We start from the raw sequence: 27259 nt of genomic DNA, 5'->3' as shown, positions 1-27259 counted from the left end.
TGAAGTCACTATTTAAAGCTTCCTCAGTGTGTTGGTGTGTTCTCAGATGTCTGTCTTTGTGAGCACCGGTTGGAGTTTTAAGAGGAGTTTCTGGAAAATGAGAGCAATCTGGTTGGTTTTGATGTATTAGCACCATCTTAAAGTTAGTTTAAATGTGTATGTGGTTTGTAGTGAAGATATTTCTGCTTTGTGAGGACATCTTGGGTCTGTTTGAGGGTTTTAGGGTTATGGATAAAATGGGTAAAATTAGCTTACTTGGGTAGAGGAATGCATTATGTCATCCAGTGTCTGTGTAAAAATAGAAAGACACACGTTGGCCTTCTTGAACCTCTCAGAGCTCGACTAATTTTCCGTCGTGTTTCAGGTCAGCGAGGCTTAACAGGAATAACAATGTCCCGTTTCTGCTGCCTTCTTGGAAACTCAAACACTCATGCATGTGCTGCTGGTGTTAAACCAGGCGTTGAGGATTTTACTTTGTGTTTTTAGAGTTTTGTAGGAGAATCGAACGCTCAAACATAAACCCTACTTGGCATAGAGCTGCAACTAGTGCTGCAATGAAGAAGGAGAAACCTGGCATGTGTTAATAATTAACTGATTAAAATACATTACTTGATTACCTGTAATTCGTAATTCAGATGTAAAAAGTGCATTCTGAGTAAACTTTCAAGGCTCATGTCAGCATGTGTGATAGGTGGTTGGCCAGAACAAATTAGAGACAATGACAGGACCTTTTTTTAACCTATATTTTGGTTATTTTTGACATTTTTGTATCATTTCGGAGAAGCTTTTGATATTTTGGACAAAAATTGAGTAGGAGACGTTTCTGATAATTTTTGATGATTTTTGAGGGTATTTTGGACATTTTTTGAGTCGTTTTGGACAAGTTTAGGGGAAAAAGGTGCGTTCTGGGTAAACTTACAAGGCTCATATCAGCATGTGTGATAGATGGTTGGTCAGAACAAGTTCTGGGCAATGAAAGGATCATTTTAAGGAATAACTAGTAAACGGGATTCCTTCTGTGGAAAAACTATTCTCTAATATATTCACATTTTAACACTCGCCCTCAATTTTTATTACGATTCTACCATCATGATTTTGATGCGTAGAGCTTGTTATCGAAAAAGGGAACATAAAGCAGATTTCGTCTTTATATTGTGTTCTGTTGTGGATGTGGAGCTGATTTTGTTGCAGATTTTAACAGAACTTCAATGTGTTTTTCAGCCCTGGAAACTTAATGTGTCTATCTGCTTTAATTATAAAGTTATGAGGCTCAGAAATGATGGAAAATGTAACGCCAATTGAAAACCCAAAATCTGGTCCCACCATTTGGATCACTCAAGAGGACCTGTCAGTCTGAAAATATTCATAGTATGAAGGTAAAATGTTTCATGGCTTCATTAAATAAACTAAAACCATTGTAGTAAAAAACATCTGCTGATTCTGAGGGGGTCAGGGGAGGAATTAGATTTTTATTTTGGAATGACAATAAACCAGTCAGCTGAGTCTCTCCCCATCTGTGTAAACAGTGAAGTGAGTTTTCCTCTCCATCGCCGTGGCAGCCGGTGTGAGAACTGGCTCCGTTCATCTTCTGTGGTGCCGTTATTTTCCAGCTCCAGAGCAGCTGCCTTCCATCATGCCGTCGACTCTGGGGGTCGGAGGTCGCGGAGAAAGACGGCGAGCGAGGCAGGAAGGAGCGCCGTCAGAAAGTTTTCTCAGCACAGGAAACCATGTGGCCTTTAACCCCGCCCCCCCACCCTGCATACCCTGAAATAACACACAGACTGTGACTCGGCTGATAGTCATTAACCCTCCACCGTCCTTTCAACTCGGCCCCGTACGCTGCGTTTACAGGCCCTTAAGTGGAGGTTTTCTCTGCTGTAAGAAGAGGAACCGGGTTTCTAATCAGCTCTTTACACTAAAAGGCTTCAGGCGGGGAAAGTAATGGCAGAAACAAGAGACTGTTTCATGTAGAACTGCATTGTTTTATTGATAATAATTCCACTGAGTGTCCAAGAATTCAATGAAGACATAATTAGGCCCTTTTCAGACATTGTTTATCTGTCAATGCTGGCTTTGTGGAGCAGTTTCAGGGAATTTTCAGCTCCTTTCACTTTTTTCCTCACTGTCTTTCACTGCATTATAAAGTCCTGCACCTCTATGAAAACAAAACAACCAAGAGTAGATGTAGAGAACTCAGAAATGTCTTCTGTGCAGAATGACACCATTAGATGTACAGAAATCAGAAAAAATATGATTATTTATTTTATGAAAATTGAGAAACCCCGAAGTCAACGTATCTAGAATTTGTCCACAGGTGTTATAAATCCTGAAAAGAATAGAGGTTTGACTTGCTAAAGATATTTACGATTTTAATTTGTGTTTATAGTTAAACACAATCCTAGCTTCTATGCACTGCCTACAGTTCATCCGAAAAGTCGCAGAATTGTGGTCATGTGATTCTCAGTCACAGCTGAGTCTCTAATATCTTAATGGTTGCGTCGGGATACACAGAAATTTTTGTTTTTTACAAAATCTGGTTCGAGCAAAGAGTTTATGTTTGTCGAATTTTTAAATGAGACGTAAAATACAGTGATGTTGAAATGTTGTGATTTTTAGTTTAGTTTTGATAAAGTTTTCAGACAGAATGATGTCTCAGATGATTTGTGATGATTAGGACCACTGAAAATTCTCTGTTTTTACAATTTTTGTGTTTGATAAATGGTGTAATTTTGCCAATTTTTTTTTGTATTTTTTAAAGACAAGCAAGCCTCGGACTGTTAAGTGACCACAGACATGGGTGACTTCACATTTATGTTTCTCACAGCTTTATTCAGACATTGCAACACAGTATTTAGATTTTTTTGAAAGTTTATTTTGAACATTTAAGCATTTTAAAAAAAACAACAAAAGACTAATAATATTTAGTCACAGTTTAGACACAAATTGCTTCACAGTTGTACCAAAAAGCACAAAATTTTTTGATTTTTTTTTTTTTTTTACAAAATTTTTTACGAGAAAATTTTTTATTTTGGGCCATTTCTTAAATTAAGCATGCAGAATAGTTATAATGAAATTTTGCGAGTTTAAGCGTAGATTTAGTTAAATTTTTCAAATTAATGTCACATCACAGATGAGTAGTTCAAGGATTGTTAGCAGTTCTCTCTGTTTAGTTTCTATGTCTGATAAATGGTGTAATTTTGTGGATTTTTAAATTTTTTTTTAAAGAACAAACTTTAGACAGTTGTGTTTTTCACAGACGTTGCAACACACAATATTTGATATCTTAGACCCCAGACAAAGCAGTGGAGGAAGTTTCTGCATTTTTTTATCTCGTTCTCTGCATGAAGGAAGAGCAGCTCTGTGATAACAGCCGTTATCCGGTGTGGTTGTTGACCAAGGAGTCCAGAACAAATTCTTTTGTGCAGTCAAACTTGTTGCTTCTGAGCTTTACTTCAGTAAACAGACACAATATATAATATATCCTACACGAATATAATCTTCCTCATGTTTATAGATCAGCGTGACACCAATAATACAGAAATAATAGTTGGTCCAAGCTTGACAGATGAATTTTTTTGAACCCTCTGAACTCCAAGCAGCAGTTTCTGGTCATTTTCAGCTCCTTTCACATTTTTACTCAGTTTTTCAATGCAATATAGAGTCCCGCACCTCTGTGGAAACAGAACAACCAAAAATAGACAGAGAGAGAACTCAGAATGACAGGAATAAGGTAAAGGAACAAAATAGTGTTACTTTTTTTTGGAAAGACTTATTTTACAAAATGTAGAAACCTGGAATCAACATGCCCAACATTTTTCCAAGTGTCCACAGGTGATCTAACACTGGATAAAAATGGAGACATTACATACTACAGATACTTTATTGCTTCTAGTTTTAATCTGTTTTCATCCTTCTATCAGCTCTGTGTGAACACTGCCTGCAGTTCAGCTGAAAAGTTCCTCAATTTTTGTCACATAGCGTTTAATCGCACGTGACTCACTGAAGGCTTCATGGTTGAGTCAAGGAACTAAGAATTTTTTCGTTTTTTACAAAATCTGATTAAGTCAAATAGTCTATTTTTGGCGAAAATTTAAATGAATAAGCAGATTTATTTAAAAATATAGTAAAATGATAGGTTCAGACTGTTGGAAAGTTCAACTTTGGAATATTCTTTCTGTTTGTAGAATTTCTGGCTGATTGATTTTTAATACATACAGGTAGAATAAATTCATTTTGATGATGGTTTTTGGTTATGTTTTCAGATTGAACAACGTGTCATTGATGGTTAGTTCAAGGACAGATGGAAAGTTGAATTTTCTTGCTAAAACTTGTTTTCTGTTTTTCCAGTTTCTGGCTGATAAATGGTATCATTTTTGAAGACTTGCCCTTCAAACCCACCGGTAGAATTTGGTGTTCAAGGGGTTCATGTTTTGAGCTTATTTTGATGTAAATTCCCGACTGGATAACGCATAACAAATGAGCAGTTCAAAGACAATGGGAAAGTTGAAAATCCAAAGATTCTTTCTGTTTTTATAGTTTCTGACATTGATAAATGGTGCAGTTTTGTTGATCTTTGTTTTTAAAAGAAATAGGGCTGCAACGACGAATCGATAATAATCTATTATTAAAAGCGTTGGCAACGAATTTCGTTATCGATTCGTTGTGTCGCGCGATTCATGTGTCACTCGCCATGTCGCGGAGCCGTCTACTTCACGTGCAGGGCTTTGTCAATGCTGGCTAACTGAAATAAAGTTTAAAAAAAAAAACTCCACCTGCGAGGTGGATGCAGAGCGGAGGCAGTATTTTCAAGGGAAAAGTAAATTCAACAAATGAAACATGACCGACACGGAGAAAACAGTTTGACCGAAGTCCTCAAAAGTCTGGGAGCATTTCACGCTTCACAAAAAACATGCGTAACATGCAAGCTTTACAAAAGTGATATGAGATGGCACAGGAGCACCACGATGATGATAGAGCGCCTGAAACGGAAACACGTTGGAGTCGCCAATGAGGATGAAAGGAGCTCAACACCAGGGTAAATCACTACAGTATCCTACGTTTGTTCCGTTATACAGCGAGGAAACATAACGTTAGTCTCTCTGGTAGCTTACCTGATGCTAGGCGTTTGTTTGTTAGCCGATTAATGACAGTCATAGGACACGTGTGTGTGTGTATATATGTATGTGTGTATATATATATGTATATATGTGTGTGTGTGTGTGTGTGTGTGTGTGTGTGTGTGTGTGTGTGTGTGTGTGTGTGTGTGTGTGTGTGTGTATATATATATATATATATATATATATATATATATATATATATATATATATATGTTAGGGATGGTCCGATCCAGGCCAAAATGACTGGATCGGGCATCGGAGTTTTTTATTAGAACCCGTCCGATCCGAACCATAAACCCAATCTATCTCATATATCCTCAACTTCACTTTGCGCGCGAACAGAGGCGAAAAGTAAAACAGCTGAGTGCAACGTTTGCAAAATGAGTGTCTCAAGGGGCGGCAGCAAAACCGGACATTTTAACACAACAGACTTAATAAAGCATCTGCAGAAGCATCATGGAAAGGAGTACGGAGACCTTTTACATGCGAGTGCAAAGAAAAGTGAACCGCGGCAACCATCGTTGCAGGAAACACTGCAGAAGAGTGCAAAACTCGCTCCAGAGAGCACCAAGGCCAAAATGATAACAGATAAAATTGTCGAGTTCATTTTGCTGGATGACCAACCACTTTGTGTGGTGGAAAATGCGGGTTTTCGAGGTTTGGTACAATATAGGGAGCCACGCTATCAGCTAGCAAACCGGCACAGCATCTCTGACACACTAATCCCACTGAAGTACAAACAGGTGAGTGAGTTCATCTCTAAACGTTTGGAAAGTGCAGTCATGGTTAGTTTAACAACTGACATTTGGAGTTCAGACGTGTGTCCAGTGTCCCTAATCAGTCTGACAGCACAGTGGATAGACTCAAGTTTTACTTAGCAGAAAGCTGTGCTACAAGCTAAGAAGTTTCATGGCTCACACACAGGAGAGGCTATCGCTACAGCAACAGATGAGATACTGAATGTATGGAAAGTTGAGAAGAGCAGAGTCCATGTAATCTTGCGGGACAATGCCAGTAATATGATAAAGGCAATGGATCGTCTTGGGGTTGCCAATGTAGATGCTTCGCCCACACACTGCAGCTTGTTGTTAATGAGGGGCTGCTGTCGCAGCATAATGTGAGTGACGCGCTAGCTGTTGGAAGAAAAATTGTGGGTCATTTCAAACACTCACAACTTGCATACTCACGCTTGCAAGACATTCAAGAGGAGTTGAATATGCCGCCCAAACGTCTGCAGCAAGACTTACGGACACGGTGGTACAGCTCGTATTACACGATCCAGAGCCTCCTTGCAGAGAAACGAGCCCTGTGTGCATACACAGCAGAGTACGACCTGCCAGCCACACTGACTGCGACCCAGTGGGATCTACTAGAAAAGACTGTACAAGTTCTAGCCCCTTTTGAGGAGTTGACAAGGGAGGTGAGCTCCTCATCTCCTTCTGCATCTGATGTCATCCCCATGGTCCAAGTCCTGAAACGCCTTCTCAGTCGACCAGAGGAGGCAGACGAGGGAATAAGGACCATAAAAGGCACCCTCTTGGAGGCTGTGAGAAGACGTTTCACACACCTGGAAACTGAGCCAATATACTCAGTTGCAACGCTTCTGGATCCAAGATATAAGCACAGGTATGTGTGGTTTCTTTACTTTATTAGAGTGAGTGAGTGGATGAATGACAGATTCACATACACAAACTGAATAATCCCACACCTATCAGTGTGTATGGATTTTTAAAAACTTATGCACTGTTATTCATAGTAAGAATGGATTTAATCACTGGATATTATGGCAGGTAAACGTTAAACCATGCATATGTTTATTTTATCGTTCCAGGTACTTCTCAGATGCAGAAGCCTCAAGACGGGAAAAGGATGTGCTATTGGCAGAGGTAATGAAGATGAAGGAAGTGATTAGGAGGACCAGAGCAGGAGCCTCAGAGCCAGCAAAGAAGACAGCACAGGTGGAGGCTGCAAGCAAGAGCAAACTTGGAAACATTTTTGACGAAATCATGGAGGAAAGCACACCTTGTCCTGAGCCAGCCACAACAAGTGCACGTGTTGAAGTGCAGACCTACTTCAGCGAGCCAACTATTCTGCGTTCAGACAATCCACTGCTGTATTGGAAGGTTAACCAACCTAGACTGCCCTCCTTGGCAGTCACAGCTGCTGAATTTCTTTGTGCACTTTCAACAAGTGTGGAGAGCGAGAGGCTCTTCAGCACAGCCTCCAACATTATTGATGAAAAGAGGAGCAGACTGACAGCTGAGAAGGCTGAAATGTTAATCTTTCTGAAGAAACATCTGCCCCTCATGTTGCAAGACAAGGCAGTTTAAGTACTTTCAGTTCAAGGTCAGGCAGCTAACATGTTTTATTGTTTTCTGTGAACATAATGTGAGTATTGGAATAGTGTTCATTCTAATATTTAGTTTCATGAGTGTTTTACATACAGTACAACATCAGCAGCTGCATGCTTGGCTTTTTGTCTCTTTTATTTCACTTGACTATCACCTCTAATGTGAGGAGAATCTTTTGAACAACTTTAATCTGCTCATTCAGTGTTTACAAAAAGAACATTGTGCTTCTTCTGTAGTTCTGACAAACCCTAGAATAATAAACGTTCCTTTTAGGTGGTCTACAGAGTTCTGAGAATGTTCTGTTTAAAAGTGAGTCAAATGATAAGCTGGTGAAATTATGTTGTCAGTAGAAAGAGAAAAATTGATAATCTTTTCCAGGTAATGTTAGAGACGAATATATTTAAGTATTCAGATTTAATTAAGGCACTAATATACTTGTTTACATATATCCCATTGCAAGTAAGGGTTCATAATTTACCTTTCTTCTGAAGAAAAGTAATCTCTACAGAAAAACAGTCTGTTATCTAAGACGTTGTTGGATTGTGTGTTCTACAGCGTGTATGAACTTGAAGCATATCCGTCATCGTAGAATATTGAATAATTTGTCGTCTTTTGACCTCGAACAGTTACTTAATCCTCTGAACTTCCGAGCCGTTTCACATTTTTCTTTGTTGTCTCGCTTTGTTCCTCACTATGACCTCATTTTTACTGCAGTATAAAGTCCAGCACAGCCATGGCTAGATATCATAATCATGCCATAAAAAATAAGACATGAAAGTGAAATTTGTCTTAGTTTGCTTTAAAAAAAAAAAAAAAAAAACTGCAATCAACATTTTTATGTCCACATATGTCACCAACACTGGATTAAATGGTGGCTAAAACACTATAGATATTTAACTATTTGCATTTTTTTTTGTTTTCATGTGTAAACACAGCCTGAGGTTCAACTGAAAAGTTTTTGAATTTTTTAAATGTAGCTGTTGGTCACAGCTGAGTCTCTAATGGCTTCACAGTAGCGATAAGGAGACCAGAATTTTTCGTTTTTAACAGGATCTGGTTAGAGCAAACGGTATATTTTTTTTAAACAACACATACAGTATACTGTAATTTTGATGAAATGTCACAATTTTAGGCTTCGTTTTAATTGAGTTCCCCAATGAGCAGTTCAAGGACTGCAGGAAAACAGTGTCTGGCTTTGATAAATGGTGTATCATTGACTTTTATTTAATTATTTATAAAACAAAATGCCTTTCAAACCTCCCCTGGTGGGTTTTTGGGCTTAAATGCTACCTTCCAGCACTGCATTTAGTGCAACTTTAATGGAGCTTTAGTGGTGCTGGTGGACGGAAAAGTAATATGTGTATTGTGGGGACATAAATCTGTGTTTGTGGACAAAACCCAAGAGTCCCTTGAATGTAAATCAATAAATTTTAGGTTAAAGTCTTAGGCCAGTAGTGCCTCCAGTGTGATGATGCAAACACAACTGTCTAAATGTCTGAGAGCAGTCGGGACAGATATCGTGGAATCAACTGGTATAGCTATTAGTTGCACAACAGTAGTGAAAAAAAAAACACATCAGCTGACAGGTTGGACCACGCACGCACGCGTGCGCGCGCGGGGTGAGAGAGGGACATTGAAGCAGACGGGACGAGAGCTGAAACAGGAGAAGCTGAACCGAATCCAGATCTGATTTGTATTCAGAGACCAAGTCCGTCTGCAGGGAGACATTCCTGCCGGAGGAGAGGGGAGGTGGGGAGGTGCAGTGGGGGAGGAGGTGAGAGAGAGGGGGGAGGAAGGGGGCGACTCCATTCATCAGCTAGAACTAGGAGCTGGTCCTCTTGTTGTGTTGTCCCCCAAGGAGATCCGTGTGTTTGTTGATGATGATGATGATGTCATCGTTCAATCTTCACTATCATCAACAGCAACGGTGACATCATCAGCAACATGCCAACACATGTTCTTGTTGTTGTTGTAGTGCATGTTGGTGGTTGCATTTTTACAAATAGTTGTTACAGATAGTTTGTCGTCAATCATTTGAGGTTTGATCAAAAAGTTACAAGAAAGTACCTGTAAAAAACAGCATGGTGAATGATACACTGTACCTTCTACAGCTTCCTTATAATGGAATTCCATTTAAAGTATTGCTGTTTGGACATAATTTAGCAGATTTATTTCAATGTGTTCACTAAACAGGACTTCAAGGTGGCATTAAAAGTGTTGCAGGAGCACTGGGAGCAGAGCATCGCTGCCCAAGTAGGCTACTTTAATAAGGATGGCGACCAAATTTAAATCAGATACAGTTTTTTGCTTTTTCTGGGCTCAGTCTTGGAACTTTATGATCATTCCTCATATGTAACATTCATAAATAGCTAATTTACAAGGTGAGATCAAAAAGTTCTGGGACCGTACCTATAAAAAGTAAAAACTGAACCTGATTTCAATTTTTTAAGCATGATACTTGTGTATTGTTGGGAAAACTAGGGTTTTATGAAATGTTATTGCTTTTTAGTAAATGCTTTCTACACGTTGTGCTTGCCAGGTGTGGATTTTGTCACGGATAACTGATCTGTCATGTGGAGAACTGCTTAGAGTAAAAATTAGAGGTTGACCGATATGAGATTTTCAAAGGCCGATGCCGATACAGATTTTTTAAAAAATTTTCAGCCGATGGCCGATATCTAAAGCCGATTGTAGAAGCCGATTTTTAAGGCCGATATCCTTTTTTTTTTAAATTACAAAAGGCAATTTCAACACTAAAAATATATACATGCATATATTACAAATTAAATATACTGCATTTTCTCTCTTACCAAGAAACAAATCTCTTACCTGTTTTTTTTTACCAAATAAGCAGGTGTGGAGCGAGGCTTGTTGTTGCCTGGCTCACTCGCTCCGCTCATGCTCCGCTCTCTGAGTGCCAGGGGTCCTTCTAAGGGAAAAGCGGTCGCGGCAGCTGCCCGTACGGGTGCCTGATCACAAATCTGCTTTATATTTGTAAATACCGGCCGATGGCCGATATTGAAAAAAGTCCATATATCGGCCCAAAATATCGGCCGGCCGATATATCGGTCGACCTCTAGTAAAAATGAAAACGTCCAAAATATGAAAACATGGGTTGATGTAAAAAATAAAGTAGTTATCAAAAATAAATCTGTTCACTTAGCCAGCTAACTTTATTTAACATGCCTGTTTGTAATGTCAGTGTGTTGCAAAAATAAAACTAATTAGTTCAACTGTATGGTGCCAAAAGTCTGCAGATGTTTTTTGTTTTTACACAAATATGATAATCTTATGAGTTGTAATACAAAGAATCATTCATATACGTCAAACAGAATGACATCATTGTATTTTTGGTGATACTGACGTCCTTTTGTCTGCCTGACCACAGATCTGTCTCCACCAAACAGAAGGCAGCAGCTGCCTTCATGGAGGTGAAGCTGAGCGCAGAGCCGATGGACACGAGGACGTCGTCCAGATGACGACAGATGACACTATGCTGACATAACAGCGGCTGATTGGTCAAAGACACGTCCTCCCTCCTCCCAGCCTGCCGCCGCCCACTCACCGCCCGTCCAGACATGTTGTTGAGAAGGAAGCTGTGCGTTGCCGTGGTGATCGCCGCCATCCTCTTCCTCATGCTCGCCAGTCAGAGCATCCAGAGGAGACACTTCCTCCCGTCGGCCAACAGCCGGGCCACGCCCACCGTCAGAGACCCAGGTAACAAGTGAACGCACCTTTAAGCACACATTAGGTCTGTGACTGTCCCATGATGAAGGAGACGTGGAAGTCACATTACCTATTGGCCAAATCAGAGTGAATTAAATTTCTATTCCGTGTTCTATCAGCTGCAGTAGGAGGAAATAAAACTGGGCAGTAAATCAGGATTAAACATCAAACCATATTTGTACGTTTTCTACATTACCAACTAAATGCATGTAGGATTCCATGGCAACATTCAGGCATCCTGCTGTAGCTGCACGGCTTCGTTCAGTGGGATTCTAACGTACAGATCAGCCGGTTTGCAAATAAAAAGCTGATTTAAATCCCAAAGTCTGAACACAGCTTTCTCCAGAGCAGGTTAGCGGTGCAGCATCAGTTTCTATTCTGATGTGGTTGTGCAGCATCTGTTCCCATGATGCTGTTAGTCACTGTTAGCAGTTGTAGCGTTGTGATGGTGATGGTTAACGGTGTAGCAGCAGTAGAAGTAGCATTAGCTGCACTAGTGCTGTGTATGTACTGTATACCAGCTAGCGGTTAGCAGACCTCCCATGATGCATCATTCTCTGACTCGCAGTCTGGTTCTTTGCAGTGGTCGCAGCCACAGCACCTCCTGCTGTCCGGACCAAAAAACTGACCCTCCCTCCCCCTATCACCACCCGGTTTGAGGCCCAGGAGAAGAAGGAGGTTAAGGAGGAGGAGAAGTCCCAGTACGCCCAGAGGTAACACACTGGAGGTCATGAACTCAGTATCCCATGATCCTCTGCTCTGTCCCTGTCTGACTCCCGTGTGTCGTCCTCTTCAGGCCCTGCAGTTGTCTTGAGTCCTGCATCTCAGACCTGGACGGCTCGGACTGGTTCAGCCAGAGATACGACCCCAAACAGCAGCCGATCCTCCGGGAGGCCAACAACAACTTCGACCCCGCTGCACTGACATGGTGGCTGGTAAGGAACAAAGAAGAAGTGATATTTCCGTTAACGCTGCTGTTTCTGTTCCAGTTAGACAGAATTTAAAATACATATCTGCACTTTGATTAATCAGTTGAAAGTTCAACGTCCAAATTTAAAAGTTAAGTTGGAATAAGCCGTATTATTATCAAGGTTTTGTTTGCCAAGAAAACATTAACAAAGCCTGATAATCTCCTAATCCACAGTAATTCTTTGAACCATTTTATTAGTCTGAAATTTATCGTTGTAAACTAGTTACAGATTGACATTTGTAAAGTTAAGTTTTTTGACTTTGTGAATGCCCTGACCTGAAGAAAATCTTTTTACTGCAATCTAAGGTCCTGCACCTCTATGGAAACAGAACAACCATGAAGGAGAGAGAACTTAGAAATGTCTTCTGTGCAGAATAACAGAAAAAGATAATAATGACAACAAAAATAACAGGCAAAAAGGACGCAAAAGACACAAAAGTTACAAAAAAAGACACAAAAATTTATAAAATGACACAAAATACACAAAAAGATATTTAAAAAACGACAACAATCCAAAAACAAAAGGCAAAATGACAAAAAGACACAAACGTAGCAAAAAAGGACACAAAAACAAGCAAAAAGGTGCGAAATTACACAAAAAGATGTAGAGAAAACAATTGTCTAAAAAATGTCTATATAAATATAAACACAATCAATCCAAAGTCCTGAACCTCTATGGGAACAGATTAGCTGTGAACAAGGAGAGAGAAGTCAGAAATGTATGATGCACAAAATGACAGAAAGAGATAATAATGACAGCAAAAATGATGCAAAAGTCACCAAAAAAGAGATGCAAAAAGGTGTGAAATTCCTAATCTAAATATATTCCAATATATGACATAAGATAGTGAAACATGATTTCGGACCAATTATTTCACACCTTTTCACTGTGTGGCTTAAAGTCCAACAATTTGCAAAAATACATTCTAACTTTTTCTGTCAGTCTCCAATCTTTCGTAATTTTAGTTTTCTATTTGATGGAAAACCAATTTCCTTCCCCTAGTGGAGTGATAGAGGAATAAACACTCTTCAAGACGTTACAGGGAAACAAGGTCTCCTTGAATTCCAGGAATTACAAAGAACTTTTGACCTTCCGGGCACTTCCCTTTTCTTTTATCTACAGTTATGTACAGCATTGCACGCTCAAGGCGTTCCATGGGCTCTGAATTAGAAGATCATCCTTTTCATATCAAATTGAGTACTAAAGATAAAAACAAAGGTATTGCCTCTGAGCTGTACAAACTGATAGCTGAGGCTTCATATAAACATCTGCATTTAAACAGACTCTGGAAAAGTGATATTGATGCTTCCTCATCTAGAAATCCAAACCATCAGATGATTCACGATAAATGTATCCATCGGTCCCATTTTACATCTCAAAGACTTCATCAAATGAGACCCAGAAATAACACATTTTATGATTTCTGTCCAGGCAATACCATTGTTACATTTTTTATTTAGTTTGGCAGTGCCCGGAAGTTAACAGTTTATGGAGGAATATTTCAAGTATATTATCTGATGTATTGGAGAGAGTGGTTCCTTGTTCACTATCTCTACTGTTACTTAATGACATTTCTTCTCTGAAATAAACAACAAACAACAGCCGTCTTCTGTTGGCTGGACTCACAGCAGCCCAGAGGACGATAGCTTGCCACTGGAAAACCCCACATATACTGTCAACCAAGGAATGACTTTCTACTTACAAGGACATTGCACAGCTAGAGCTGACCACACCACGAATACGTTCAGCTAAGGCACAAAATATCAACTATTGGTCAAACCTGGTAAGAAAAATTGAGAACTTATTATAAGAACTACATTCTAATCCTCATTTCTGGCTGTACAGTGAATTCTATGCTTATCTCTTGTGTATTTTGTTTCCTGTCCATCTGGTTAAAATGTATAAAATGTGATACAGATGTGTTTGCATGAACTGATATACTGGTATGTACACAGTGATCATGAGATTTCTGGACTAGGGTAGAATGAGTGAGTGAATGAATGATGTATGAGTGACATTTTTTTTGTTTTCTCTTTTTTTCTGCCCTTTTTTGTGTATATTTTTTGTTATTTGAACAATTTTGTGAATTTAATATGCTAACTGGGAGTAGGGTGGGGGGAAGGGAGTTAATGGTATGAGAACAAAGACAACAAAGGCAGCAATGCATTATACTAACCCGATCGATGTTTTTTTTTCTTTTCTTTTCTCATTTGTCTTAATTGTTCTCTGCAAAAGTCAATAAGCAGTTGATCACAAAAAAAGGTGCGAAATTTCACAAAAAAACGTTTTTTCAGATGTCCACAAGTGTTATCAATACTGGGGGGAAAATGGTGAATCTATTATAGATATTTTACTATTTACATTTTTAATTTGATTCCATACTTGTGTCCTCTCTGCTCTGAGTAAACGCTTCCTGCAGTTCAGCCGAAAAGTCATTGAACTTTTGCCACGTGACTGTTGGTCACAGCTTAGTCAGTCAGGGCTTCAAAGTTGCATTGTAGATTGCATGATTTTTTTATTTTTTACAGAATGTGGTTGCTGCAAATGGTTTATTTGCAAATTTTTCAATAAGATGTGCAGAAAAAAGTGATTATGTTTAAATATTACAATTTTAAGCTTGCATTTGGTTTAGTTTTCCAACAGAAAGATGAGTAGTTCAAGGACTGTTAGACAGCTGGAAATGTGAGGATTCTTATTACTCTGCCAAGGAACGTGGTGGAGTTGTGTGACGATCGGCGTTGGTTTGTCTGTCTCTCTGTCTGTCTGTTCTCAACATTACTCAAAAACTAACAGATTAGGGTGAAATTTCCAGGGAAGGTCAGGACCAAGTAATTAGATTTTGGCAGTGATGTGGCTTATAGTCTTGATCCACAGATTTGTTAAAGATTTCTGTATTATTGCAAGATAGCGGCATGGAGTCACTGTAACTATGACAACAAGTGAACACTACATCAGCTGCCTGCTGACGATCACATGATTGCAATCCTAATACAAATCCACCGCTGTGGACTTATCAGGACTTATCTGTCTGAAATGATCCAAGGAACAGTTGATTAAATTGTGGGGGTGTTTCTGAGTCCCATCAATTCTTGCCTGCTACATATTTAGGTCACGTACATAACGTACACATATATAACACACGCCTGGAAGGTCATTTTGTGTGTTGGTACATCTATATTAAATGGCCACATTCTATGGTGCCATGATTTCTGATCATCAATAACTAATAAACAAATGCTGCATTTCTAACACTGCCATATGGGGGAATGAACAGCCTTGGAGGCACTCTGCACTCTGAGTCACAGAGAAGTTTTGAAGGTGCCTTTTTTTTCTTTCTTCAGTTGTTGCCTGCAGTTTAAGAGCGATAACAAAGTGGGAGTTGTCTTCCAGGAAGTTACTGCAGGCCGAGGTGTCAACACTAATAATCAGTAAATCAGCTGATTCACTGGGAAACTTTTTTTGTTTTTGGCAAAAGAAGACTGGAGGGTAATGTGTAATGCATTGCATGGTTTTCAGTAAATAGTCAGGACCAGTAATGTATATTTCAGAGAACTGAAATGTTTCAGACAGCAGTCTGCATGAGGAGACCAACGTCTGAGTCTTTTTCCTGCATTTATAGATTAAGTCCTGCTGCAGAAACCATTAGTAGATTAAGGGGGGGGGGGGGGGGGGGGGCAGTAATGCTGCTAACATCATCAGTCTGGTCCACAGCGTACAGTATTTATTCTGAATTAACCAAGAAGCAGAGCTGCATGCTGGCACTACACTCTAGAAACACCAACGGTTTCATTCTTCATTTGTCTTTGTTGTAATTAATCTATCAGAGAAGATGAGGATGAGCCCAAATTAGTCACCTCTGACAAGCTGGAAGTTAAAGAATGTTGGTCACAGTGAGCTGAAGCTTTAAAAACACGAACAAACTAGATAAAGGCAAGGCAAGTTTATTTGTATAACACAATTCATACACAAGGTGATTCAAGGTGCTTTACAATGGCAAAGGAGTACATTCAGAAAAATGATTTAAAGGTAAACGTACATTACTGTTAGTTTTCCATGAAAACTCGTACTTTTATTCATGTGCTAACATAACTGCACAAGGGTTTACTAATCATCAATTAGCCTTTCAACACCATTAGCTAACACAATGTAGCATTAGAACACAGGAGTGATGGTTGCTGGAAATGTTCCTCTGTACCTCTATGGAGATACTTCATTAAAAATCAGACAGCTAGAATAGTCATTTACCACATTAACAATGTCTAGACTGGATTTCTGATTAATTTAATGTTATCTTCATTGAAAAAAACTACTTTTCTTTCAAAAATAAGGACATTTCTAAGTGAAACCAAACTTTTGAACGGTAGACATACATTAACATCATACAAAAAACATAAAAGTAGACGTTAAGATCATAAAAGTGAATTAAAAGGCAAGAAAACAGTGAGCATCTAAGAGAAAGCTGCGTCAAACAATCTGGTTTTCAGACCTGATTTAAAAGAGCCGACAGTTTGAGCAGACCTCAGGTGTTCAAAAAGTTTGGAGCATAATAACCTAAATGCTGCTTCACTAGTCTTCATTCTGGTTCTGGGAACACAGTAAACCTGTCCCTGATGACCAGAGGGCTCTGGATGCTTCATATGGAGATAATAAGTCCAAGAATAAAGAATAACACAAGAGAAGAACAAATACTTTCATAAAGGTGCATTTTTATATTTTTAGCTTCACGAAGCTGTTTTAACTTGAAGCTGAAACTCTCAACTGATTCTGCTCGTGTGCTGTATGGTACAGTTAGAATGACAAAAAAAATTTTTGAATTTCTTTCAGTTATTTAAAAATAGTGTTAAAAAACAAGGAATCAACATTTCTCAAGTGTCCATAAAAGTAAAGGTTATGGTTTCCATATGCCTCCTCAATGTTCTGTGGAAACACACAGCAGTTCATCCAAAAACATTTTATTTGCAGTGAGACTGTTAATCAATAATGGCTTCACTGTTGAGTCAAAGAGCTTTAGTTTTTTACAGAATCTGTTGTGTGAACAGAATATGTGTTTTGAATAGTAAAATGAGACATGTAGAGTGAAGTACTTTTGATGACATCAGAATTTTACTTTTCCTGATGAAACCAAAAGTCACACATTATTAGTATGAATGAATGAATGGTTTATTTCGGTTACAAAAATTTAATTGTGTGCATTCAGCTGACGAAGAATTATTATACATGCTTGCAGTAAACCTTATTTTTCTCAAAGAAAAATTTTAAGTACGAGCGATCAATGGAAAGTAAAAAAATCAATTTTTTCTGTTTTTACAGATTATTGTTTTGATAATGGTGTGATTTAAATGATTTATTATAGTGGGGCAGATAACTGCAAAATACACCCAGAATACTTCGGTTTGTGATGCAAGCATGAAATTTGCCAGAAATACTCTTTTTGGTCCACTCTGTTAAAAAAAATGGCGCTGGCCACCAAAAAAATCAAGATGGCGACCATTTTTCAAGATGGCCGCCATCCAGATGGAAAAGGTTTTATTCTTAAAGTAAGAAATTGACTTTAAGACAATATTTTTAGTGTATACCTATGTTTCAGGGGTCAAAGAAGCTAATAGGAATGTTTTCTTGGCTCTAGTACATAATCAAATGCTCATATCAAAGATGCTGTCCAAGATGGCTGCCATGAAATCTATAAATCTTATAATATATAAATCTAACCCTAACCCTAACCCTAACCCCCTACCAAGCTGGTTGTGTGTGGGCCCAGGCAACACAATGTCAACCAAAATCAGAGAGCCCTGCTGACTGGGGATGCCAATGGTGTGGTGAAGAATGGGAGGTCTTCTGGACAGCCAACTTTGCCATTTCTCAAAGTTGTCAACAGACTAAGTGCAACTGTAAATCAGTCTGCTGTGGGAGGTGCAAGTGCTACAGACTTGGTCTGAGCTGCACATCTCTATGCAGTTGCAGTTGCGAGGTTTAACAGCTTTTCACCTGATTGAGTTAAAGGGAGTGATGGATGTACTGGTTGTACCCTGTAAGGGCCTGGTGGGGGCACCTAGAAACCCAACCCTGATTACGCTGAATTGGCGTGTCAGGTTTCCCATCATGCATGTCTTGTGTTCTGTGGCGATGGTACTGGTTGTACCCTGTAAGGGTCCTGCGTGGCAGGAGCCAAGCCCTAGTTTGTGCTGAGCACGGTGGGGGCACCTAGAAACCCAACTTTTATTAGGCAAAGTCACTTGTGATCTGTGATGTTTGTGATGTTCATGAATAAGACCTGAGACCGCATTCTGACTTCACCACGTTTCCATTACCACACCACCCAAACCAACGCCAACTGCACGTGTTAGTAGGCTCCTGTCGCATATCGTGTCAGGGGCTTAGGCAGATGGACTATGCATGTTACACTGGTGAGCCAGCAGTAACAAAGTGTAGGCTTCATAATTTTAACAAATGGTTTATAACCATATCTATCAATAAGTAAACCCTAAAAATCTTAATTTTCTACCAAATGCTAGTTGGTGAACAATGGTTTAATGCTGTTGTGACAGCCATCTTGGATTGTATCTTTGTTTCAGCAATACCCATGGGAACTAGGAATCTAAAAGCATGTCCAACTAATTTAATGTTTCCGAAAACCTAGGTATAGATCACAAAATAGGATTCTATGTCTAATGTTTCCTGAGGTATCAGCATTTTTTTTTTGGTTTTGCGACAGACATCTTGGATACTATCTTTGTTATAACTATGCTGTGATGTGTTACAACGAATAATCAAACTAAAAATCTTAGACACAAAAAAACTTTGGTTTTAAGGCTTAATGTTGTGTTCTTTTTCAAATATTTAACTGCAGTAGAGGAATTTGCTGTGCATGTGGCGGCCATCTTGAAAAATGGCCACTATCTTGGAATTTTGCGTGGCCAGCGCCTTTTTTTTTTAAAAAAGTGGACCTAAAAGAGTATTTGTGCAAAATTTAATGCTTGCATCACAAACCGAATTATTTTGCAGTTATCTGCTCCACTATTAGTTTTTGTTTGTTAAAAAAAAAGACAAGATGTTCTTCAGACTGCACAGTGGTGTGGTGATTAGCATTTTCACCCTGCAGCTAGAAGAACCCTGGTTCGCGTCCCGGCCTTCCTGGATCTTTCTGCATGGAGTTTGCATGTTCTCCCTGTGCATGTGTGGGTTTTCTCCGGGTACTCCGGCTTCCTCCCACAGTTCAAAAACATGCTCAGGTTAATTGGTAATTCTAAATTGTCTGTAAGTGTGAATGTGAGTATGATTGTTTGTCTCTATATGTAGTCCTGTGATAGACTGGTGACCTGTCCAAGGTGTCTCTTGCCTCTTCACCCTAAGTCAGCTGGGATAGACTCCAGCCCCTCCGCGACCCTAATGAGGATTAAGTGGTGTATAGATAATGGATGGATGGATGGGTGATGTTCTTCAAAGCTGCTGCAGGTTTTAATGTATATAGGATTAAGAAATATCCGTTATGTCTTCCTCTCTTTAGGCTCTTCAGCGATCCGGCAACGACCAGACTTTAGAGAACGTGATGTCAGAGATGTTCCAGGTCATTTCCCCGCCCACTGTGGACTTCAAGCCCCTCCCCTCCAAATGCCGTAGCTGTGCAGTGGTCGGCAACTCTGGCAACCTGCGGCAGTCTGGAAACGGCAACCTGATTGATTCTCACGACTCCGTGATCCGGTTCACATCTCCAAACCTTCAAACACACACAAACGTGAGAATTCAAAGGGAAGTATTTCTCTAATCGTCCTCGTTGTCTCCCTCCTCTCCAGGATGAACAAGGCGGTGACTCGAGGGTTTGAGAAGGACGTTGGGAATCGGACGACACATCACTTCCTGTACCCGGAGAGCGCGGTGGACGTGAACCACGGCGTCAGCCTTGTCCTGCTGCCGTTCAAACTCAGAGACCTGGAGTGGCTGACCAGTGCTCTGTCCACCGGCCAGGTCAAAATGTACGACACAAACGCAAATATACCCAAAATAAACAAGATGCACGCAGAAATATGATCCACATACAACAAACGTACACAAAAATATGTATATCAGACTGAACAAAGTGCCCCAAAAACAGTTGAGGGGGTTAGAAGCAGAGTGGTCTGACCCATGAAAGATCCAAAATTGAGTTTTATATTATTTCTGTAATATTTTATGGTCTAGATTTTAGTGGTAAAGTGGTCTACACCCACAGCCCAAATACAGTGTGACAGTGAGTGTTAGACCATTCTAGAAAACACAAAAATTTGAACCCATTTTTCTCAAAAACTACAGAAAGTGGGTTAGACCATTCTGCTTCCAAACCCACCATTTTCCACCAGATAATCCACAATAAAATACAAATCCAACACATTCTGTTCATATATCCATGAAAAAGAGAAATGAAATGCACATTTGAATAAAAGTTGATTTTTCCTTCACCTCACCTGGTTCAATAAATGCATCACTAACATGAGACTGAAGAAACATGAAGTCAGATCAAGGGAAAGCAAAGACCAGATTCAGAAGAACATTCAAAGTCATTTACTGCTACATTTTCATGTAACGCTTAAGTTGCAAAATAGTTTTGAGAAGGTAAAATATGACTACAGGGAAATATTAACAATAAAATGCAAAGAATAAAATGTGAATTTATTGATTTCATGTGTCAGGCTGCTACAGATGTTCTATTTATTGTTGATGTTTAAATGTTTCACCTCTAAAAACTGTGTCTCTCAGCCGTTCAGTGACGAATCAGTCTTTTTTTTTTCTTTTAGATGATAAATTGACAGAAAACATGAAACACTGACTCAAATCCATTCAGACAAACTGGTTGTTCATCAATAATAATCTCAGCTGTCACACAGAAAATATCAAACAGAAATGATGAAACTATGGATTACAGGACTTCCGTTAATGATTATTTTATGCTGATTATTTTCTCTGTGAATCATTTGGAGCATAAAATGTCAGAAAATACTAAAACAAATATTTTAATCCCCCACAGCTCAACAATTCAACAGTTTGAATCCAAAACCCACAAAACATTCAGTTTCTTGTTAGATATGAAAAATAAAATCAACAAACTGGTTGTTCAGAAGCTGAAAGCAGATTTAAAAATCAAACAGTTCCATCGTTATGTGACTAATTAATGCTGCAACTACAGAAGTAAACTGTAGATCATGAACTTAAATCAGGGTTGAACATGAACCGACCCTCAGACACTGGAATTACTCTGTTTGAGGTTAAGGAACTCTGCAGTGGTTCCAGCATACAAAAGCCAAACTCTAAAATCTAAAAGTCAAACTCCACATGTAGGGGCTCAGTGAATGTGGTCTGGACTCTGTGGAGGAGAGTCATGGTGTCAGAGACGCTGTAGAAAGACAGAATACCTGCTCTGTGATCCAGATAAACTCCGATTCTGGAGGACTGAGGACCAGAGATGGGAGTTTCAGTGTTGTTGCATAAAAATGTGTAACTGTTGGTGTGATAACGTAAAGCCCAAGATTTGTCATTGAATCCAAATCCACATTCATCTAAGCCTCCATCTCTGCTGATATTCTTGTATGAGACAGCTACAGCAACTCCTAGTCCTCTCGACTCCACCTCCCAGTAACAACGTCCAATCAGACCCTCTTTACTCAGGACCTCATAACATTCAGTGAATCTGTCCGGATGATCAGTATAGTGTTGCTCTTCTGTCTTTACTGCTACTCTTCTGTTCTCCTCAGATAATTCCAGACATCCGTGTGCTGTGTTTGGATCCAGACTGATTTCTCTTGAATATTTTAAGAACTCATCTCTGGTCTTTGGTTCTGGTTCTGACAGTAAAACATCCACTTCAGTGATTGCCACTGAGATGTTTGTCCACATGTCCTTCAGATTGTCCTGTAGTTTACCTCTGAGCTCTTTCACATTTGCTGTCACGTCCTCATAGTGTCTCCAAGGACGAATGTTGATGCTGGATGAGTGTGTGGACTCACTGAGTGCTGACACTGAGGGGTAGTTGTGGAGAAACTGGGTGTGATCTGGTGTATCTGAGAGCTGCTTCAGCTCAGCGTCTTTCCTCTACAGGTCACTGATCTCCTGCTCCAGCTTCTCCTGAAGCTCTTTGACTCGACTCACTTCAGTCCCCTGCTGGGATCTGATCTGCTGCTTCACATCAAAGCTTCTTTTCTGGATGAGATGGATCATCTGGGTGAACATCTCCTCACCGTCCTTCACTGTTTTATGAGCAGAGCCATTGATGGCCTCCAGCTCCTGTTGAAGCAGCTTCACATCTTTCTGTCTGTCCTGGATTCTCTGCTGGATGTTCAGTCGACTCACCTCCAGCTTCTTCTGCTTCTTCTTCCTTTCTGCCGCTGCTGGGACTGTTTCATGGCCTTTATGTTCATCCATTGTGCAGAGATAACAAATCAACTGCTGATCAGTGTGACAGAAAATCTCCACCATCTTATCATGATGAGAGCAGATGTTCTCCTGGAGGTTCTTGGAGGGCTCCACCAGCTGGTGTTTCATTAGTTGAGCCACATTATAGTGAGGTTGGAGGTGACTGTCACAGTAGGAGACCAGACAGACCAGACAGGACTTGACAGCCTTCAGTTTCCTCCCAGTGCAGACATCACAGGCCACATCTTCAGTTCCAGCATAGCAGAGATCAGAAGCAACAGCTTGGAGTCGGGTCTTCTTCAGCTCCTCCACTAACTCTGCTAACATGGTGTTTTTCATCAGGACAGGCCTCGGTGTGAAAGCCTTCCTGCACTGAGGGCAGCTATAGATTCTCTTATCATCCTCTCCATCCCAGTGTGTTCTAATACAGTCCCAGCAGTAGCTGTGTCCACAAGAAATAGAGACCGGATCCTTCAGGAGATCCAGACAGATGGAACAAGAGATTTTCTCTGAATCCGGCTAATTTCTTTGCTGCGCCATTTCTCCTCTCGGTCACGCAGACTGTTCGTGTTTGACTTCTTCGTACCTGAGATTAGTTTGAGCTCTGACCTACAAATCATGTGTTCCTGCAGTGAACGTTGCCTATCAGCTCTTCCAGCCATCTTCAGAGTGCCAATCTCAAAGGGAGTAACCAGGAAAGGTGTGGAAAAATGAGCTGCTGTGTTTGTAGAGCAGGAAGAGGAGTTTTATCAGGCTGAGCTTCATTCCAGGAAGAGCAGAGAGACGTTGAGTGTTGAACCTTTTTCCAGCAGAGCTCATTTCTCATGCAACCCTCAGACGTTGGGTTTATAAAACTTACTCAGATTTCCATACTGATCAAAAAATGCTCATCAAAAACACAGCGATGAAAATATTAAATGTTCACATTATTTAGACTTTGGCTGAGCACAACTGACAAATTTAACCCTTTAAATGCCAGTTTGTTTACGTAATGTCACTGTTATTTATGATGAAAATAAATATAAAATGACTTATTTTTAATATAATCAGTGATAAGTTATAAATTCTGCCCTTTGATTATTACAATCAGGAATATATTAAAGATTATTGACGTTGAATCTGGAGTGGCTGACCAGCGTTCTGTCCACCGGCCTGGTCAAAATATACGTTACAAACACAAATATACCAAAAATATACACTCAGAAGTATGATCCAAATACAACAAACCTTCATTAAAATACGTACATCAGACTGGACAAAGTGCCCCAAAAACAGTTAAGGAGGTTAGAAGCAGAGTGGTCTGACACACAAAAAATCCAAAATTGAGTTTTATATCATTTCTGTAATATTTTATGGTCTAGATTTTAGTGGCAAAGTGGTCTAAACCCACAACCCAAATAAAGCGTTACAGTGAATGTTAGACCATTTTAGAAAACACTAAACTTTGAAACCATTTTTCTCAAAAACTACAGAAAGTGGCTCAGACCACTCTGTTTCCAAACCTATATTGCCCAAGATGCTTCAAAAATGGTCCTGAATGATTCAAAATGTGTCCAAAATGACTTGAAAATGATACAGAATTATTGAAAATTTTGAATATTTGAAAATTTGTTCAGAATGACATGAAAATAGTCTAAAATGACTGGAAAATGATCCAGAATTGCCAAAAATTTGTCCAGAATTAGACATAAATTGTCAGAAATGACAAAAATCTTCCCAAAATGACTCAAAATGATTTCAAAATGCACAAAATAACCTGAAAATTGTCCAAAATTACTAAATCTGTTCAGAATGAAGTGAAAATTATTAAAAATGACTCGAGGAGGTTAGAAGCAGAGTGGTCTAACCCACAGCCCAAATATAGCGTCCAATATTAGACCATTCTAGAAAACACCAAACTTTGAAATCATTTTTCTTAAAAACTACAGAAAGTGGGTCAGACCACTCTGCTTCCAAACCCTTATTGTCCAAGATGCTTCAAAAATGATCCCGAATGACTCAAAATGTGTCCAAAATGTCTTGAAAATTATCCAGAATTACTGAAAATTTTCCAAAAATGATCTAAGATGAAAAAGATTTCTTCAGAATTACATGAAAATAGTCTAAAATGACTGGAAAATCATCCAAAATCAGTCAGAATTTCTCTCAAACGGTTAAAAATGATCCAGACTGACTGAAAATTTGTCCAAGATGCTTTAAAAATCATCCAAAATGACTCAAAATTTGTCTAAAATGACTTGAAAATCATCTAGAATTGCAGAAAATTTGTCCAAAATTAGACAAAAGTTGTCAGAAATGACAAAAATCTTCCCAAAATGACTCAAAATGATTTCAAAATGCACAAAATGACCCAAAAATTGTCCAGAATTACTAAATCTGTTCAGAATGAAATGAAAATTATTAAAAATGACACGAGGAGGTTAGAAGCAGAGTGGTCTAACCCACAACTCAAATATAGCGTTACAGTGAATGTTAGACCATTCTAGAAAACACTAAACTTTGAACCCATTTTTCTCAAAAACTACACAAAGTGGATCAGACCACTCTGCTTCCAGAACCCCTCAGTTAGAACCATATATAATGAATATAAATTTACTGCATATTTTGTATGTGAGGATTTGTGTACAGACTTATATATAACTGGTTTAATAATAATTAGTCAAATATAAAATAGTAGATGCTTAATAAAGGATAAATCAATGTGTGTATGTATAAGAATATAATAGTGTGTAATTATAATAATAATAATTCATCCATTTATTTTAACTGTCCACGCTGATACAATACAGACATTTAAATTGATCAGCAACTTTTGTTAATCGATTGATCAATCCAGAATATTTTGTTTGTTTGTTTTCTGGTTTCTTTCCTCCTCTATGACTGTAAACTGAATATCTCTGGACAAAACATTTGTCATCTTAAGCACTGGGAAACACTGGTATTTTCCAACATTTTCAGACTAAACAGCTAATAGATTTTTCCAGAAAATAATCAATAATGAATAAAATATTTAGTTGCAGCCTTAAACAGAATGTGTGAATAAGTATAAAGTATGAATATTTAACATATCAAGATCTACTCTGTGTTACAAACTGAATGTTCTAATGCAGACTTTGTGTTTTCAGGACCTACATGAGGGTTAGAGACCGAGTGCAGGCTGATAAAGACAAGGTAAATAAACTCTCTTAATATGTTCTCTTCACTTTTCTTTCTTTTTGTTTTCAGGAACTTTTCATTTCTTCATTTCTACTCAAGTTTCTGTCTATTTTTTTTTCTTAAACTTGTGGTTTAACCTACTTTAGTTTGATGCTCTGACACAAGTTTTTATCTGCTGTGTTCCCATGATTCCTGTGTTCAGTTTAATATGTTACTATGGTAACACTGTGGCTGTGTGTGCAGGTTCTGGTGGTGAACCCGGTGTTCTTTAAGTACGTTCATGATCACTGGACCGAGCATCACGGTCGCTACCCGTCCACCGGCATGCTGGCCATCATCTTCGCTCTGCACATCTGCGACCAGGTAGGAGGAGAAGGGGGCGGAGTATGTGGCTTCATCCATGTCACACTTAAACTGTCATCATGTCCTGCAGCTGAGAGCAAAACTCATCCTGCTGGTACATTCAGGGACATGCAGACATTTTTTCTTTTATATCCATGTACAGTTATTTGATTATTGATGTCTTTAAATGAGCCACCAAGGAGAAAATGAGTGTTAGAGCTGCATAACATGTAGGTTCAACAACGACGATTGTGACAATAAATTAAATCAAATACTATTTTACTTGGTACAAAAAGAAAATTCTGCGGTTCTCATTGTACTGTCTGATAAACATAATTAACTCTGATTTAAGGCTTCTTGGAGTTTATTTTCACTTTATTTAAAAGGTTTGTTATCCTGCAACTCTAATATAAGCCCAGGAACCCAAGACAAACACTGAAAAGAAGGATTCTGTGGTCAAATTAAATCAGCTGTAGAAGCAGTGAAATTAGATCATATCTAAAGAGTTTGATTTGTTTCTAGTGTTGCTGTACATTTAGATCAGGAAATTCTGAAAATTGGCCTCATCGTGCTCGTTTTGATGCTTAAAACTAATCGTTACAAAGACTTGTCATCTTTGTGACTGTTTGTGATTCTTCTGTCGCTGTAGATGAGATTTTAACTTTACTGACCAAAAATAATGGCAAAATAATCACAAAGCAGCAGCAACAACAAAAAAACAACTAAATTATAAAGGATACGAAATGACAAGATGTGGATATGAGTGTGTGTTTAGTGACAGTACAGCTCTACAATTCTACAGTTTCATTTAGATGATGCTTTTATCCAAAGCCACCTACATTACTGGTCAAAAGTTTGGGGTCACCCAGACAATTTCCTGTTTTCCATTAAAACTCACACTTTTATTCATGTGTTAACATAACTGCAAAAGGGTTTTCTAATCATCAATTAGCCTTTCAACACCATTAGCTAACACAATGTAGCATTAGAACACAGGAGTGATGGTTGCTGGAAATGTTCCTCTGTACCCCTATGGAGATATTCCATTAAAAATCAGCCGTTTACAGCTAGAATAGTCATTTACCACATTAACAATGTCTAGACTAGATTTCTGATTTATTTAATGTTATCTTCATTGAAAAAAATGCTTTTCTTTCAAAAATAAGGACATTTCTAAGTGACCCCAAACTTTTGAACGGTAGTGTACATCTGAAAG

General features: G+C 38.9%; 2 protein-coding genes and 1 pseudogene across 2 annotated transcripts in view; 2 read left to right on the top strand and 1 right to left on the bottom strand.

The window, feature by feature from the left end:
* st3gal8 (ST3 beta-galactoside alpha-2,3-sialyltransferase 8) overlaps positions 1–27259 on the top strand; it is a 50843-nt gene that overhangs the window by 14381 nt on the left and 9203 nt on the right. The window contains exons 2-8 of the mRNA XM_055010697.1: positions 10857–11185; positions 11778–11907; positions 11991–12129; positions 19670–19863; positions 19956–20135; positions 25671–25716; positions 25945–26064. Coding sequence (XP_054866672.1) covers positions 11047–11185; positions 11778–11907; positions 11991–12129; positions 19670–19863; positions 19956–20135; positions 25671–25716; positions 25945–26064 — 948 coding nt within the window. The 5' untranslated portion in view covers positions 10857–11046. The remainder of the gene's footprint in view (positions 1–10856; positions 11186–11777; positions 11908–11990; positions 12130–19669; positions 19864–19955; positions 20136–25670; positions 25717–25944; positions 26065–27259) is intronic.
* On the top strand, positions 5369–7745 carry LOC118471419 (zinc finger BED domain-containing protein 4-like). Its single transcript, XM_035955900.2, has 2 exons — positions 5369–6743; positions 6949–7745. Exons 1-2 carry the CDS (start codon positions 6334–6336, stop codon positions 7445–7447), a joined length of 909 nt encoding a protein of 302 aa, XP_035811793.1. The 5' UTR covers positions 5369–6333; the 3' UTR covers positions 7448–7745.
* LOC111579921 (E3 ubiquitin/ISG15 ligase TRIM25-like) lies at positions 22141–23085 on the bottom strand (annotated as a pseudogene).

The sequence above is a fragment of the Amphiprion ocellaris genome, chromosome 5, assembly GCF_022539595.1.
Source record: "Amphiprion ocellaris isolate individual 3 ecotype Okinawa chromosome 5, ASM2253959v1, whole genome shotgun sequence".
In the NCBI taxonomy this organism is placed as follows: Eukaryota; Metazoa; Chordata; class Actinopteri; family Pomacentridae; genus Amphiprion; species Amphiprion ocellaris.
This window is presented reverse-complemented; position numbering and strand designations above follow the sequence as displayed.

Coding starts and splice junctions, on each gene's coding strand:
- LOC118471419 (XM_035955900.2), top strand. CDS start 6,334: ATGCCGCCCAAACGTCTGCAGCAAGACTTACGGACACGGTGGTACAGC. Junction 6,744..6,948: donor GATCCAAGATATAAGCACAG/GTATGTGTGGTT, acceptor TTATCGTTCCAG/GTACTTCTCAGATGCAGAAG.